The 16,406-nt window shown below is 34.7% G+C and overlaps 1 protein-coding gene across 1 annotated transcript; it reads right to left on the bottom strand.

Annotated features, from left to right (window-relative positions):
- Positions 1-1,723: 1,723 nt before the first annotated feature.
- Positions 1,724-11,608, bottom strand: LOC147073165 (chymotrypsin-like elastase family member 2A). The gene is made up of 7 exons (XM_085945612.1): positions 11,539-11,608; positions 8,360-8,469; positions 6,256-6,362; positions 5,401-5,540; positions 2,791-3,198; positions 2,426-2,733; positions 1,724-1,888 (listed from the first exon to the last, which is right to left on the bottom strand). The coding sequence occupies exons 1-7, from the start codon at positions 11,606-11,608 to the stop codon at positions 1,724-1,726; spliced, it is 1,308 nt and encodes a 435-aa protein (XP_085801738.1).
- Between the last annotated feature and the right edge of the window lie 4,798 nt (positions 11,609-16,406).

Below are 16,406 nucleotides of genomic sequence, written 5' to 3'. Positions count from 1 at the left end.
TACTACAGTTTACAGAAGGTGTTGGTTAGTTTTTAAATATTAATTAAACCTTTCCCAAGCCAAACCATAATAGTTTTGGAATATTAGGGTGATTCGACAAAATAGTGCATACCTTTTCATTTATACTTATTTGTTTTCGTTGAATTCAGAATATATACATATTGCACAGTCATGTTGTTGGTAAGTTTTTTTTAAATTCATTAATCCCTGCCTGAACAAAACTATAATAGATAAAATATATTATTCTATCTATAAACTATCCAAAGTTATGTATGATTTAACTGCATAATTTTAGATATTTTATAGATAGACAATTATTTGTTGACAACAATTATAATGGATTGGTTTTCGCAGTGTTTAATTGAGTTTAAAAAAATAACCATTACCATCTGTTAACTGTAGACTTAGTTCAATGAAAACAAATACGTATGACTGACAAAGTTTATTGTGGACTATTTATGTTGGATCTTTACAGCCTACTTCCACCCTTCGCCTCTGCTGGGTGCTATCGTATAAAAACATCAATATAGTGTGGCCTTATAAATAAAAACATCATTCATAATAACAGTATAAGTACTAAAAATAAATAGGATAGGTAGGTACTTAATGAGTTTTGAGTAAAAAGCTCTATTAATGCCAATAAATTATGTTATACAATAAACATCGTAGATGTCGATAGTAAACTAAAGTAGGTAACTCATTTTTTGTGTTGTGTATATTTTTTAAATATTACCACAGTGCATTGCCATCAATGAAAAAATAAGAATTTATATAACATAAAGGGAAATTTTAAATATATTATGAAGAACAGACATGCGCAACATCAAGTAGGCTGTGAATTACTATCCAATATCAAAACTGGCAGTGATTTAACAAAATCGCCCAAACACCATTATTGAACTTAAACAAACGTATTATATTTGACTGAAAACACTGAAGTATTAAACATTCGTCTTTCACCACTCCAAAAAATATTCAATTTCTATTTCAAATAATAAGTTTTTGTCTTCTTTTGGGCACTCATTACACTCATCATCAAACTGTTCACCGCAAAGAACTTACTAAATGATTGTTTTGACATTTTCTCTTCCTCTCACTCCTGTTGCAGGCGGTGCATGGTGCAATACCAATTAAATGATAAGAAATGGTCAGGCGGGTTTCTTCATAGTCCCTTCAAAATCACAATAATATCATATTACATTACAACATAATATGTGCGTATGATTCGAAAGACTAAAATCTATCCCGTGATAAATGCGTTGCACACGTCTGCGCATGTCTATTACACCTAGGTATATCACCATTAAAATGTTTGTTACTTAAATAACTAATGGTAAAATGCACACTGATTAATATAACAATATAAATTGTATGTTTATTGCAATATAGCTTTACTCGGTTTCATTCAAGAACGTATTTTTTTTTATATATAACTCCAGTATCAAATGAATAACACACCATACTTAACCTTTTTTAATGTCTGTTGTTCCGCGTGTGGTCTCATTTCCCGAATCAATATTAACAAACACACTTAGGTACATAATTAAATAATCACAGAAAAATGTCAATAGCAAGCCACCATTCCGGTATTATTTACAAAAAGTTGCCATCACGGTGAATTTAAATTCTTCTACCAATGTTAAAATCATTCTTGAATTGCTGTTATCAATTAATTTCATAATCCAAAAAATTCGTATATACCAAACTCTTTAGCAGGATAGTTTTATTCACTGTTAATAACGTTTCTTATCCAAGATAAATAATGTGGAACGTAAGTATAAACGTCAGGTACACCTGGCTTGGCACAGCCTGAACCAAAAGAAGTAATCCCTTTCAGTACCCATCTCCCATTGTCACCGAAGCACTGCAAAGGTCCTCCTGAGTCACCCTGCAACATAAATAATATTATCATTACGTATTTTTACTGTCTCAATTGCATCAGATGTAAAACTCATTAAGTTGGTATCTTCTTCGACCATGTCCAATCCTAATAGGATCATATGGGCCTCCACAGAGTAGAGGTTTGTATTAACAGATTTTGTTTTTACGAGATATGGATGTCAGCCACTTGCTCAACCTATTAGGTCCATACCCTGACTCACACACATATTGAAAAACAATATGTGTACTTGGCAGACCCAGGATTCGAACCTGGGACCCACGGCATGATAGTCCAACGCTTATGCCGCGCGGCCACCGTGGGCGTTGTTGGTATAGAAACCCATTAAGTGCACTTAATGAATTTTATCTCTGATACGACGATTAATTGGGATACTTTTGAGATTTTACACATAATCTTTCGCTGCAAGAGGAGCATTTTACATATTTTATTATTGGCATGACAAAAGCCGCTATATCGGTTGCATACTTATACCAATATGACAGCTCTAGGCCAAAATCGGTTATATGAACTTGGTTTACTCACCACACAAGTTCCACTGCTACCATCCGCATTGCCTGCACAAAGATGACCAGCCCTCAGAGGAAGATTCTCCGGATACTTCCCAAGACATGCCTCCATCGGCAACGGCGGCACAGATGCCTCAAGAAGAGTATCCGTCAAAGACCCATTAGTCTGAGATCGTCCCCAACCCGTCACGTAGCACTCACTAGATTCCCCCAAATGATTGTTATTATAATTCGAAGAATCTAAATCGTAAATATCATCATTGCCAAAGTGTAGTTTCTTAGCATTGCTTCTTGCTTCTTTTGATTCTTCTGCAGTATCTTCTTCTACTGGAGGTGCTGTTGTATATTTGTTTGTCCAAACTAATCTTGGTCTGGCATCACTACTTCTTTCATAAGAATCTTTTCGTCTTTCATATGAATTACTTGGTATCTTTTCTCTTTTCGGTATTTGAAAACTGGAATACTCTCTATGTGGATGCTCCGTAGTATTCACCGCTACACGAATATTATATTTCATATTTTTCTGTTTATTATTTAGCATATTGTTTAAAACAGTCCTTGTGAGATTGCTTATTCTTTCTAGGTACTTATACGGTGAATTTGTGTTTGGTCTTTGTTTAATGGGTTGTTTTGTATGTGTTTTCATCGTGTGTTTGGGTTTTGAGTAATATTGTGAAGTTTTAAGAATTACGTCGTGATAACCTGGAGATTTTCTGGTTTCTGGAAGACAGATAATCTTGATTTTGCTTCCAGAGCTTACATCAGCTGGCTTTGACAACTTCATCAGTGCTGAAAACAGTTTAAAACGTTATATTATATCATAAACATATAATTCTACATCAGAGCGTGTTATCTACCAGAAGGCATAGGGTTCACGTCCCACAACGATCGAGCAGTTGTGGAAGGGGTTCCCTTAAGTGGTACCGAGTCGCCAATACAGATTGACACGGCAGCCGAAACCGCGGCGACAACCCTTAAGTGATGGGAGACGTTAGCCCATAAAAACTAGCCCAATAGATAAACATTGCGTCCACCAACCTAAACCTCCGAGAAGCCGGATTACAGGAGATGCCAAGCTCCAGACAAAAAAAGATGTTGGATTTATTTTAAATGAAGACATTAATAAGGGTGTTCCTGGCCATATACAATTCTGTAGGTAACTTAGAGCTGACAGTCTAGTAGTAAGTCACATATTCAATATTTTGCAGGAGAGCAGTGTTAACAAAGTTAATCTTTTTTTCCGACCATGTCCGATATGGGCCTCCACAGAGTAGAGGTTTGTATTAACAGATTTTGTTTTTTACGAGAAATGGATGTCAGGCACTTGCTCAACCTATTTGGTCCATACCCTGACTCACACGGAAATTGAAAAACAATATGTGTACTTGCCAGACTCAGGATTCGAACCCGGCGTGATAGCGCGGCTTAGTTAATATAATCTAGTTAAAATACTCACTCGCCCTCGGACTAAAATTCTGTCTGTTGGACTTTGCAATTAATCTTTTTGCTATAGCTTAAAGAAAAAATTACTTAAATTGGACATCCACTCTTTCAGCTCTAAAGAATAATAATGGGACTGCCGTCATTTTACAAATAAGTATTTTGAAAATCATGTGACATTAGACTCCCAAATTTTTAGCATTAAGAGAACGTGAATACACATTTAAATCTGCAAACTTAACTCATGCATGCATTACAATAGCATGTGCTGAGGAATATGCCAATAACCTCATGCGTTGTACATGATATACCATCAATAAGACTTCCGAATCACCAATTGGAGAAAGACAGTGGCAAATCGAGCAGAATATGGAAGCCTGCTTGAGGTGAACAATGTGCACTCGAGGCCTTAGTATCACAAAAGAAAATCAATTAATGGGAATCTATGAAGACCTTTACTTTCCAATGGGAATTTGAGACTGATATCGCACAGCATATATATGCTTCACTTAAGTAGCGTAGTCAGGGCTCGAAATGGACCAGAGCGCACCGGAGCGCCGTTCCTGTTCGTGATATCGGTAAAATTATCGCTCCGTCTCGTGGAAAAAAATAATTGACCATCTGAGCTAGTAGACCATTAAATAGAAAATACACACTTATTTTTATGAAATACACATAAAATTTGATAAATATATAAATATCTTCAGAAAACGGTCGACCGCTCCGATTCGTAAACTTTTCCATTTCGAGCGCTGAGCGTAGTACATGCACAAGGAAGGAATATGTTATTATTTTTGGTGCTCCTCAATAATGAGGATCATGAGTCTTTTTAAATGCCATAGTTATGTATCTCCAGCGATCTCTAAGATGTCAATAAACCGCTACCATTCTTCCTCTCCTTTGATTTTTCATTTGGTGGTATGTCTTTCCAAATTGTGTTGTTCTTTCTGGCTATATCGGTAAAATACAAAATATATACATAAAAAAAATATCTACATCTCGGAGCCAGTGAATCTTAAGTCCAAAAGAAACACATGGAAATATGCAATTTAAAAATATGCTCTTAAAATGAATGTACTTTTTTTACTTGGTTTTAATAATTTAGTACCTAACAGACTCAAAACAAAAATTGAATCAATATTTTATAATATGATTATTAAAGTACACAATTTCTACCATCTTAACATATTTTAGGTACAATATGACTTAAGGTACACAAGGACCTGACGTATATCATGGCCGAGCGGTAAAGTATCGACTATTCATCTCGTGGGTCCCAGATAAGAATCGGTTGCGGGTCTGGTAAAATCTACATGATATTTGTCAATTTGTGTTTTGGACTTAATAGGTTGAGAAAATAGCTAACAACCATTTCGGTAAAAACTAAAAAATCTGTTAATACAACCTCTACTCTATGGAGGCCTATAATATATTATGGTCCTCTTAGGATCAAGCAAGGTGACATAATAATATATAATATAAGACACACTGGTACTGAGGTACATATTATATAATAATATACATGTAAAATATAATTAATTTTTGGAATACCTATATCATTCTGATAATGGTGATATCTGGTGTGAAGAATTATCTTCTCAACAGGCACATAGGAGCCACTCTGCTCAGACCTGTCCCATTCTCCGAGGACTGCCGTCCACAGCGCCGCCACGGGAAGATTGAACAGCTCACTGTTGACAACTCAAGATTAAATCCACCCAAAGAAAACTTTGGTGTGATATTGTCACAATACAGACGCTTCATCAGATATAAATACAAAACATTTCACGTTTTTATTACTGATAAATTAAATAAAAATACAAATTGTATGAATTATTCAAAATCTCTCTAACTATGATTAATGTTATAAAAAAATACATACCTAAGTAATAATATTTTATTAGCTGAAACCGTTCAACAAACAGCTTTTTAAAATCATAATTTAATCTTTAAATAAAAAAAATATTTACCTTTTTAATATATTTTGATACCTACGCATTGATTAAGTCAATGTTTCACAATTATGTCGACAGATGTCTCTAGTAACGTTACTAATACATTATATTGAGATTATCATAATAGTATTATGTCGAATTTCTAATTAAATTCGAGTGATAATTAATAATGAATTTACAAAATATAGTGGAAGGATACAAAACAATAAAATTATTAACAAAATGTAATAAAAATAAAACTGGAAATATGAGTTTTCGTGGTGTTAACCTTTGGAGTATATCTCTGATATTCTTGACGCAAACCAAATCCATAATATTATTATTAGTACTAACTAATTTCTTTTGCGTTGGCAGTGACATCTATTAGAATCAAATAAAAACTTTTTATGAATTTTTAATAATTATGTAACTGCAACATTGATTAAATTAAAATATAAATTCTTGTGTATACTTATGTATGCAATGGGCAGCTGTCAGCAACCATAAGGGATGTATCAAAACCCCTCCACACCAGTGTCCTATGAATCCATATTTTGGGTGTAAAAGTTGCAGGGATACCTTAAAAATATATAAAACATCACAGGCAGTAGATTATTTAAATATTTAATTATGTAGATATTTCCACACAAACAGATACAGTGCTGCCAACTATATTGGCAAAAATATGCCAGATAGGGTTAGAAAATAAGTTGATTAACAGAATTAAAAAGTATTAAAAATAACATTGCTTTCACGAAAACATATATTTATATTATATTGAATAATAGGTATACCCTTAAACCCGCTGGATTGACAGACTCATAAAGTTCAGTGAATGTACAAGGCAGCGAAGAACTAGGGACCAAGAGAGATTGTAGGAATATATGGGAGGCCTTCATCCAGCAGTGGATCGACCTCGGTTGATGATTATGATTCTATCTGAATATATTGTTTACAGTAACATATCCACACTAATTCAAGGCGACAAACAGCTAACATTTTGGTTATATTTAAAAAAGTATATTTTTTCTTCAACTGCCCCAAACTATTGAACATAATTCAGCATCAACTCCTCGCAAGATAGTCCAAAAATTGTGACCCTCTTCACGTTAATTTCTTTAAAGCCTACATCCTAATTCATTCGTTAAGGCTATACTTCAGCTGAGGCATGGTCTAAAAATATTGTGACTAGGCGATGTGCGGATTGTGCAAATGACGCGATCCGAACTAAATATAATCTGTCATAAAAATTCAACATGCGTCCATTTTATTTTGTGTTTATTATTATATTAATAATAATTAATAATAGTATATTCATTGACATTCTTTTTCAAGTAGATGCGTAACGTTTTTTAGTTATCTTTACACGATTTAAGAATATATTCCTCCAACGCCATCACAAAACAAATTGACGTGCTCACACCTCGACTGTCGGTCTCCGATTGTGCGACGAGTGCGAAATTTCGTTTCATCTACTGTTGAAAATTATTTGCCGTTTCTAATCTATTCTCTTATGAACATTTATATTTATTTTTCAAACCCAACGTTCGCTTTAGGCACTCTTAAAATTTAAAGTCGTGGAAACTCCACTTAAGACTAGATTGAGTAATTAGTAATGAGTATCTACCTAATGATTAAATTTTGAGTAATGGTATGGTCCCAATATTTAAGCTCAATTTGATATACTTATATAAAAAGGATTTCAAGTTATGCACATTTATATTTTTAGAAAAATCGATGATTTTTTAAATAAATATTAAAAATATTAAAACTTTGAATTAGTCAAAAATCTGTACGAGAAAAAATAGAAAACTTAATAAACTAAATTTTAATAATAAATATAACGATAAAATATTACGTAATAATAACGTAACTGGGGACATAAATATATTACAAATTCTGATTTTTTTTACAATTGTAAGTTTATCTTCGACTTAAAAAAAAAAAATTTTTCTTTTAAATGTTTTTAGATACATATTTATTAATTAATACAGTTGAAATTGTAAATTATCAAAAAAATGTCTCAAATTGCAAGCTTCATATTTTTTCGCTAGGTGCCTCTGGTAGGTAGAAGCATCCCTCTTAATGCAAAAGTGAACAATTAGTTTAAATGTTCAATCTATCCTACTCAATGACATTATTAATGGACAACTCACTCAATACAGTAGCTAGCAAGTAAATTCACGCATAACGGCATTCGCACTTGTATAGGTAGACGTCACGCAATTGCCATTATGCGATATCACGCATCGGGAATTTATAGCAATATCACCTTTATTCTAATGGCGTTAGAACAGTGTTTCTAGTGTTAATGTTCATTTGAGCGAACCCGTTCGAACCGAACCATTCGGCAGACCCGACAAACAGCATCGGGAATTTATAGCAATATCACCTTTATTGTAATGGTGTTAGAACAGATAATGCCATTCGGCAGACCCGACAAAAAAGTGAGTGTCATTTTTTTCCAGATGTTTCGTCCATATTAATGTCATTGATCCTACTAGTGTTAAAACTGATCCTGCATCATAATATTGAATTCACTCATCAAGCATCAGCTTGATTTTTGAATAAATTACCTGCCAGGGCCAGGCTCCACGTCTTGATTCTCGTCCTTTTATAATACGAACAGTCGCTGCCATGACGTCTCTCGGGTGTCTGTAATGGCGGCGGATGGGAATCCCACATTCTGTAATTAAAATATCATATTATTGCAATAAGCAAATTTAAAAAACGTTACCACTTTTTAACATGGGACCAGTGACGTCCCGTGGGTGTAGGGAGATTTTTTTTTAGAATTATTAATAACCATGTCCTTGCTTTTTCGTACAAAGTGGTTGTCAGTAATTTTGAACAATCACAAACACCCAGGGTTTGATAAATACACATAAATATTGTGTCCTGACCGGAAATTGAAGCCAGAACTTCCGGGTGGAAGGTGTAGGCAGATTGAGCGTCGCTTGGTGGCGGCAGTTACTCGAAGGGCGACAAATCGAGGAGAATCGTTTGGAATGCATAGAAATAGCTACATAAACTTAGTAATAACGAAAATATATTTCCATTAAAAATTCAGCTCTCTGGTTTTGTCGGGTTCGCGATATCTAAGTTACTTCCGTTGCCTTTCGACGTTCTTGGTGACCAGAAACGACACGTGCAGATTTGCGAATAATTAGTCTGATATTTTGTTAGTAATGTATCCATACAACACTTTTATTAGATATTGGACTCATGTAAGGATGATAAAAATACTACATAAAAAATGAGGCGGCATTCTGGCGCTGCCTAGGGGCGGCATTTTATCTAGGGACGTCACTGCATGGGACATATTTTACTCATGATCTCCGACGCAAAAGCGTTAAGAAAAATAGACGTAGAATAACTATAGACGTGCAGCACGCCCGCGGAAGAAAATACGCCCCTCATATTTCCGATACAACATTTCATGGTGAAGTGTCATGCAGCGTACTCCATACGTACAAACCACAGAACAGATAATAAATAGAATACCGTTAGGCTATATTCAATACGCATCTTGATGCAGGGTTTTGAATGTGTGAGTGTCCTACGAAAATGAAGCACGCATTATGCACGTGCAATAGTGTTTGTAATACACCAACATTAAATGAGCGTAAATGCATAAACCGAGAGCAGTTTTCAGTATTCGACGTAAAACGTATTCTAGACACGTGTGTAAGTTTAACCCGGATTCTTCCTTACTCGAGCCGGTTACCTGCTATCGCCTTATACACGCCGACACGCGGATATACATAGGTATGTACTTGAAATAAAACAATAATAAAATTTTATATAAACACATTTCACAAAACGCACATTCCAGCGACAATCTGAACCAAAGTTGAATAACATTTTATGACAATAATCGCTATAAAAAATCGGCTTTCATTTTCAATGCCGTTCGGAATACTTTCACGGTCAATTTCAAGTTTTCTATCAGATTTAAACAATATTATAAAAACAACAAAAAATACCTCAAATAATTGTGGTCACAGAGTGTACGGAATTGTTATATTGTTACACCGGTTTTATATTTATTTGAAATTCGAACGATTTTCACTTTCAAAGACAATATGAAACATTTATACCGTAAGTAAACAGATACGTCCTTGAGAAGGTTGTATACATAGAGTTGCTGCATCATAACTTTGCACTCCAGCTCTAGGATGAACATATTTTTAACTTATGGTATATAGATTTGTTTTCTTATTACTACATCTTAGATTATAGAAAAATATACTACATATTATATTAATACAAGTGAATATAATTATTTGATCTAATTTTATGCGAGTGAATCAGGCAAAGAGGCGTACCAGTGTAGTAAAAAGTGTAAACAAATGCAAAGCTATGAACCATATACTCAACACACCGTAGTAATCTTACTGTTTCATAACAATTTTTATGTATATGTTACGCCGAATGTGCGAAATTGATTATTACATTAAATGGGCAAAATTTTTCCTAAATCATGAAAAATGCAAGCCCGTTGCCTTATTCATGAATTAGGCAAAATATCTGCCAAGTGCGTGAAATCGGCGGTAATTTTTCTGCCTAGTTCATGCATTGGCCAAATTAGGTAGTAGCGCTACGGTGGTGTTTTTTGCAACTAAACCAAATGTGTCAAATAATGCTCATGCATTGGTCAAAATAGATGGTCGCGCTCCGGTGGTGTTTTTTGCAACTAATCAAACTAACCAAATGTGTCGAATGTCATTGATTACCTATATAAAAATATACCAATCAATAACTACAATGACGTTCATATCCATGTACTATGCTCAAAAAAATCTAGAACTATAATATGATAACGGAAGAATTTTATTAAAAAGTATTTTCGCGATTTGATTCGTGCTTGGGTATCAATCGTGCAATGGTCGATTGTTTGTTTGTGATAGTATGATTTGATAGTTTGTTGATACTTGTTAGCTAGCCTCAAAATGGACATTCAGTTGAATTCAGAATTACAAAACCTAACCTAACCTAATAATAATAATATTATATTATGTCCAATTATAACTAATAAAACCATCGGTAATAAATTTACTTTTTCTACTGTCATGTTGACAGTTTAAGAATTCCATACCCTGGCGAATTCACACACTCGGCAGAAAATTTACCTAATTCATGAATAAGGCAACGGGCTTGACTATTACATGACTTAGACAAAATTTTGCCCATTTCATGTAAAAGTCAATTTCGCACATTCGGCGTAACATATATAATAATATATTAGGTTATCTGTCAGTGTGACACATCTTAGAACAAAATGATATAATATGTATACTAGCCAAATAGATAATAATAAACTATTTTAACGAAAAAATCCCATGATTTGTGAATGTAACATTCTTCTTCCACTGTATAAAAACATGAATAACATACCTAAAAGAAAAATCTGTAAAAAAAATATATTGTACTAGACGGAACTCGAACCCGCATCCATTTGATTCCGGCCAATAAAACAAAGCCTGTCAATTGGTAATTTTAATCCCCGAAAACAATCATTTCATCAATATAATACAAAATCGCATTATTAGGAATTATTATGTGTATATCAAGTTTTTATTTATTCATATTTTTTATATATATCTATGCAAAGTAAAATAATTTAAATATTTATGTTCTTGATAATTCACGAACCGGAACGCATTTTTTCCACGAGACGGGTCGGTAGCTTTAATGAATTAATTTTTAAATTTGTATCCAGTCACAGATTTCCGACATTATCATTGCAACTGACCTTTTTTTGGTAAATTTTCAGCATAGGAACTCATTCTATCCGGACTATGCGGAAACTCCGTAATTGGCATACTGTATTGAGTTTGTGGTGTAATAATTATCACTCATAACATTGGGAAAAACAAATTTATCGACATCTTTATAACCTTCAAATAATAAATGCGTTAGCAACAATGGTGGCTGGCTCTTTAGGTCAAATGGTCAATGACCCTCCAAAAATATATATCTTACAATCTATGTAGGTTATAATCATAGTAATAGATACAACGTCTTGCCAACTTGGCAATATGTTATACGATCTGTCATTCTGGAGCAAATTCGAGTGCAAAAGATTTTCACATAGAACAGTGGTCGGCAAACCACGGCTCGCGAGCCTCATGTGGCTCTTTGCCCCCTTGGATATGGCTCTGCCACAAAGGACGACGTACGGGCTAAAGCAGTGAAAGATATAACAGTCAAAATGTCTTCGAATATAACCAACCAGCAAGTCGGAGATCTTAAATTGGTTTCAGCTTTATCAATAGCAGTTAACGAATCTTGTGACATAAATGATACAGCACAAGTTTCACGTTTTGTACGATTTATTTCATCCACAGGTCCTAAAGAAAAACTTGTATGATTATTGCCACTCAAACACGTGGAGAGGATATTGCAAATGCTGTAATTTTGTGTATGGAAAAACATCATATTCCACTCGATAAAACTGTGTAAATTTCAACAGTATGGCCGGCGTAAGAAAAGGGGTTGTTGCTATTTTGAAAGAAAAAAAATCACAAGATGCTTGCTTACCATTTCACCATTTATCAAGAAGAGCTTTGTGTGCAGAAATTTGCAAAGTTATGGAATTGGTGATTAAGATTATCAACTCTATTATAGATAAAGCTTATGGATAAAGAATTATACATTTGAACATCGCTGTGCTGATATGGACATGTTGGAGAAAAACAAACGTAAACATGTTTCACAGCACAAGTTGAGTGGTCCGCTTTGAAAGACCTGGAGAAGGAAGACATGATGATTTTTAATACCTGGAATAGTATTCCTGACTCATATTATCAGTTGAAAAAAATAGCGTTTGCTGTTCTTTCCCTTTCCGGTTCTACATACTCATGCGAACAATCTTTTTCATGCATGAACCTTATCAAAAGTACATTGAAAAGTCGTTTTATTGATGAGAACCTGGAATCGTACCTAAAATTAAAGACAACAACATACAAACCTGACTTATCCAAACTTTACAAGGAGATGCAAGGCCATTGTTCCCATTAAGTTTTTGTTAGTCATTTTCATGATTTAATTTTATAGATACCTTACCTACAATTTAATTTTTATCAATAAATAAGATCATTATGTATTGAGAATGATATCACGTTAACAGTGTACCTACCTACATAGTAAGTTTAATTAATTTGGCTCTCAAAAAAATCTCAATCGTTGTACTGTTGATATTTGGCTCTGTTAACTAATGAGTTTGCCGACCACAGACATAGAAGATATTAGTACTATCGAAGCATTAAAATAAATTACTCAATTATTTAAACAAATCAGCATTTATTTTCAGTTACAATGTACATATGCTATACGGTTTTAAATACTGTTTCCGATTGCGTCATCTCAATTATTGTCAAAGTGCGTGCAAAAATGTATTGTTTTAGGCAGAGCGTTGGAGCGGAGCTCGGAGCAGGAGCACGGAGCACCGGAGCAATGAGATTTTACCCGGAGCAGGAGCGAAGCCGGAGCATCGAAAATGTATAGTGCACCACTGCTCCTGTTGTTTTTTATTATTAATTTTTCGTCCAAAAATCCAATGAAAATAGTATATTTTGACACGTTGCAACACTGGAATTATTAATTTATTTGAAATATGGCAACACTGCCGAGTGTTAAATAACCTCACTTTTTGACAGAAGAGGCAAATAATGAGAGACGATTTGCTGTCGGTTTCTTTAATAGAATTAATAAAGAATTTAGTTAGTTATTTTAAAATTACATGCTTATTTTTTTTAATTTTTTAAAATTTGTATACTTTTGACCCGGAGCGGACCAGACCCAGGAGCGGAGCCGGAGCAAGTATTAGGTCCCGGAGCGGAGCAACTCAAAAAAGGGTCTGCTCCAACTATTGATATACTACTAGATGAGGAGTTCTCATACAAGTGTCATTTTAAAAATGTACCACAAAAGAAGATATTACGAATATCGTCTATTAATATTTCCTTGTAGGTATAATGCGTTAAGACCGTTTACATGGATTCCCGAATTTCACCCGTATTGCCCTGGCTCTAAAATTAAATTTGCGTTCTTGGAATAGTGACCCTAAGGGTGTCTGCAACCCAAAGCTTGCAAGCTACCAAAAATTCATGTCTGAGTGGACAGAGCAAGTCGTCATGCGCTGACTATTAGTTAGAGTAAGATGCAAGCTAGATCGGGCTTACTCATAATTATTGCCAGGTCGTTTTCGAGACAAATATTAAGTGAGCTTATATCGGGTTAAGTCCGCTGATATTAAAACAGTAAGTTTCAACACTGGCCGAGTCGCTGAAAATCGGGCGTCATTTTAAGAAGCATATGATTCATCCAGTAGTATATCAATGGCTCCAACGCTCTGGTTTTAGGCCTGTGTGCGTTGTAAACAGTAAAAAATACGGCAGCAGCTGTCTATATCGGCTCTCATATCTAAACTCGCCCGTGTGCCGCACAGCCATAAATCAACCCTTCCGAGAACGGTGATCCAGTGTTGCTTGTGAAGACCGCGCACATCTACCCAGCGACAGTCGCGCGTAGCCTTCGAAACGTATAGATATTTGAATGCGGCGATCGGCGAGCCGGTATAGGATTGACCAATTCGTAGGTGTTTGTCTGCGACCTGGCGTCTTGCAGCATGCAACTTGTCGATTGCAACAGCAGATGTTTTTTTTCAAACGAAACAATCGCATTCGACCAATCTACGGACCACCATTTGGCAACGTAAGTTTGGTGAATAACGATGACGTCACATCGACGTATTCGACACGTTGTAGGCGAGACGAGTTTTGATGTGAGTGCCGGCTAAGTGTGAAATTTCGTAAGTCGAGAAGATTGTAGCTTGATGAATACCTTGTGATATGTAAAAAAAAATATAACGCTGGGTTGTAGGTCCTCCAATACATTTTAACTCAAGGTTTATTATTTTGTAAATGTGGCTCTAGTAATCTGTTTTTAAGGTTTATAAATAGGTGAAAAGTGAGAGTAGCGTATGACTAATTTATATTAATTCTTTATATATTATTATTTAAAACAACTGATTTTTTTAAATAAAAAAAAACAGCAAGATCAAGTTCTTCGGAAGTGTTATCTTTATTGAATTTTAACTATTGCCATTTTTTTGGCTGAGTTACTTTCACTGTCAATTGAATAAAAGTTATTTGAATTGAGATGTAGCTTGTTACGATATCTAATGCGATCAATACATTTTGCAGATATTGCCAACCATTATAAAAAATAACTACGAAAAATAAAAGGATTATCATAAGTACTAAGATGCATAGGCACCATGTCTCCCAGAATATCAAAAAACATTAAAATTTCGCGAGTGGAGAACTACAAGGTTCTAAGTGTTTGTCCTTGAAGAAACAAAAGTAACAATGAGGCAGCTTAGAATACTACTTCATTGTTGGGTTTGTTTTCTCAAGGACGAATATTTAGAACCTTGTAGTATTAGGCTCGCGATTTGCCTATATATTATAAAGCGCTTTTTAAACCAGTATTATGCTACGGATCAGAGAGGTAGACATTCCTTTCCAGTCCAACGCCTCAAATATTTCAAATAGAAGAAAATTATTAACGGATTCAAAATAATTTATTTATGTTATTATTATTTATGTAGATAATTAATGTCAATGCGGTAATGACAATGAAGATATTAATCACATTGGTTGGCAATATCCGCTTTATGATGGTAAGGCTTTGCCACAAAAATGATGCCACAAAAATGATGCTTATGCAAACATTAGTGTTCTCGATATTTCTATACGTAGTCGAGTCGTGTACCCTGAAGGCGAGAGAACGGAAGGCAATTGATGCTTTTGAGATGTGGTTCCGAATGCTTTGCATTTCTTGGACGGAGCACAGGACGAAACAGTCAATCATCCAGAGACTGAAGATAAAGGAACGACTCTCGACGATATGTCTGAGAAGAATTCTGCAGTTTTTTGGACATATTGTCAGTCGCGGACCGGACAACCTGGAGATACTGGTAGTTTTGGGTAGCCTCCAGGGAAGGCAAAGCAGAGGAAGAGCGTCTGCGCGATGGAGCGACCAAGTGAAAGAGCTGACTGGGGGCACCATCCATTCTGCCCTGAGAGAAGCCGAAGATCAAGAAGGATGGAAAGTCTTGGTCGCTCAGAGGATGGCAAAATTTAAATGTGGTCACGATCTTCAGCCATGAGTGCGCGACCAAGAAGAGAGATGGTTAGACGAAGGCTACTAGAAAATTTAAGAATTATCAATTATTACTTAATCTTGAAATGTGTATAGTTCAGCCAAACATCAAAGCGTTTTTATGTATCTAAATGAATCTGAGAGAATATAATCTACAAGTATAAATTATAATACCACATGATTGAAGCTGACATGTAATATTATATAATATAATATATACCCACTATAAAAATTGCTATTTATCCAATATGGCGAAGGGTCGCATGTTACTTGGGTATCATAAAAGGGAGTCGCGATCAGTGCTTCATAATATGATGACAAGTGCCGACAACTCAATATTTAAATAATTACAAGATAAAAAGAACTTTGTAGATACCACGTTTTTAAATTTTCTGTTGAATCATATAAACTTGACAATTCTATGTATTAATAAATATAGAATACTGAAATGTC

The sequence above is a fragment of the Rhyacophila brunnea genome, unplaced genomic scaffold, assembly GCF_057557595.1.
Source record: "Rhyacophila brunnea isolate RB1 unplaced genomic scaffold, BYU_Rbru_1.0 scaffold_18, whole genome shotgun sequence".
NCBI lineage: Eukaryota > Metazoa > Arthropoda > Insecta > Trichoptera > Rhyacophilidae > Rhyacophila > Rhyacophila brunnea.
This window is presented reverse-complemented; position numbering and strand designations above follow the sequence as displayed.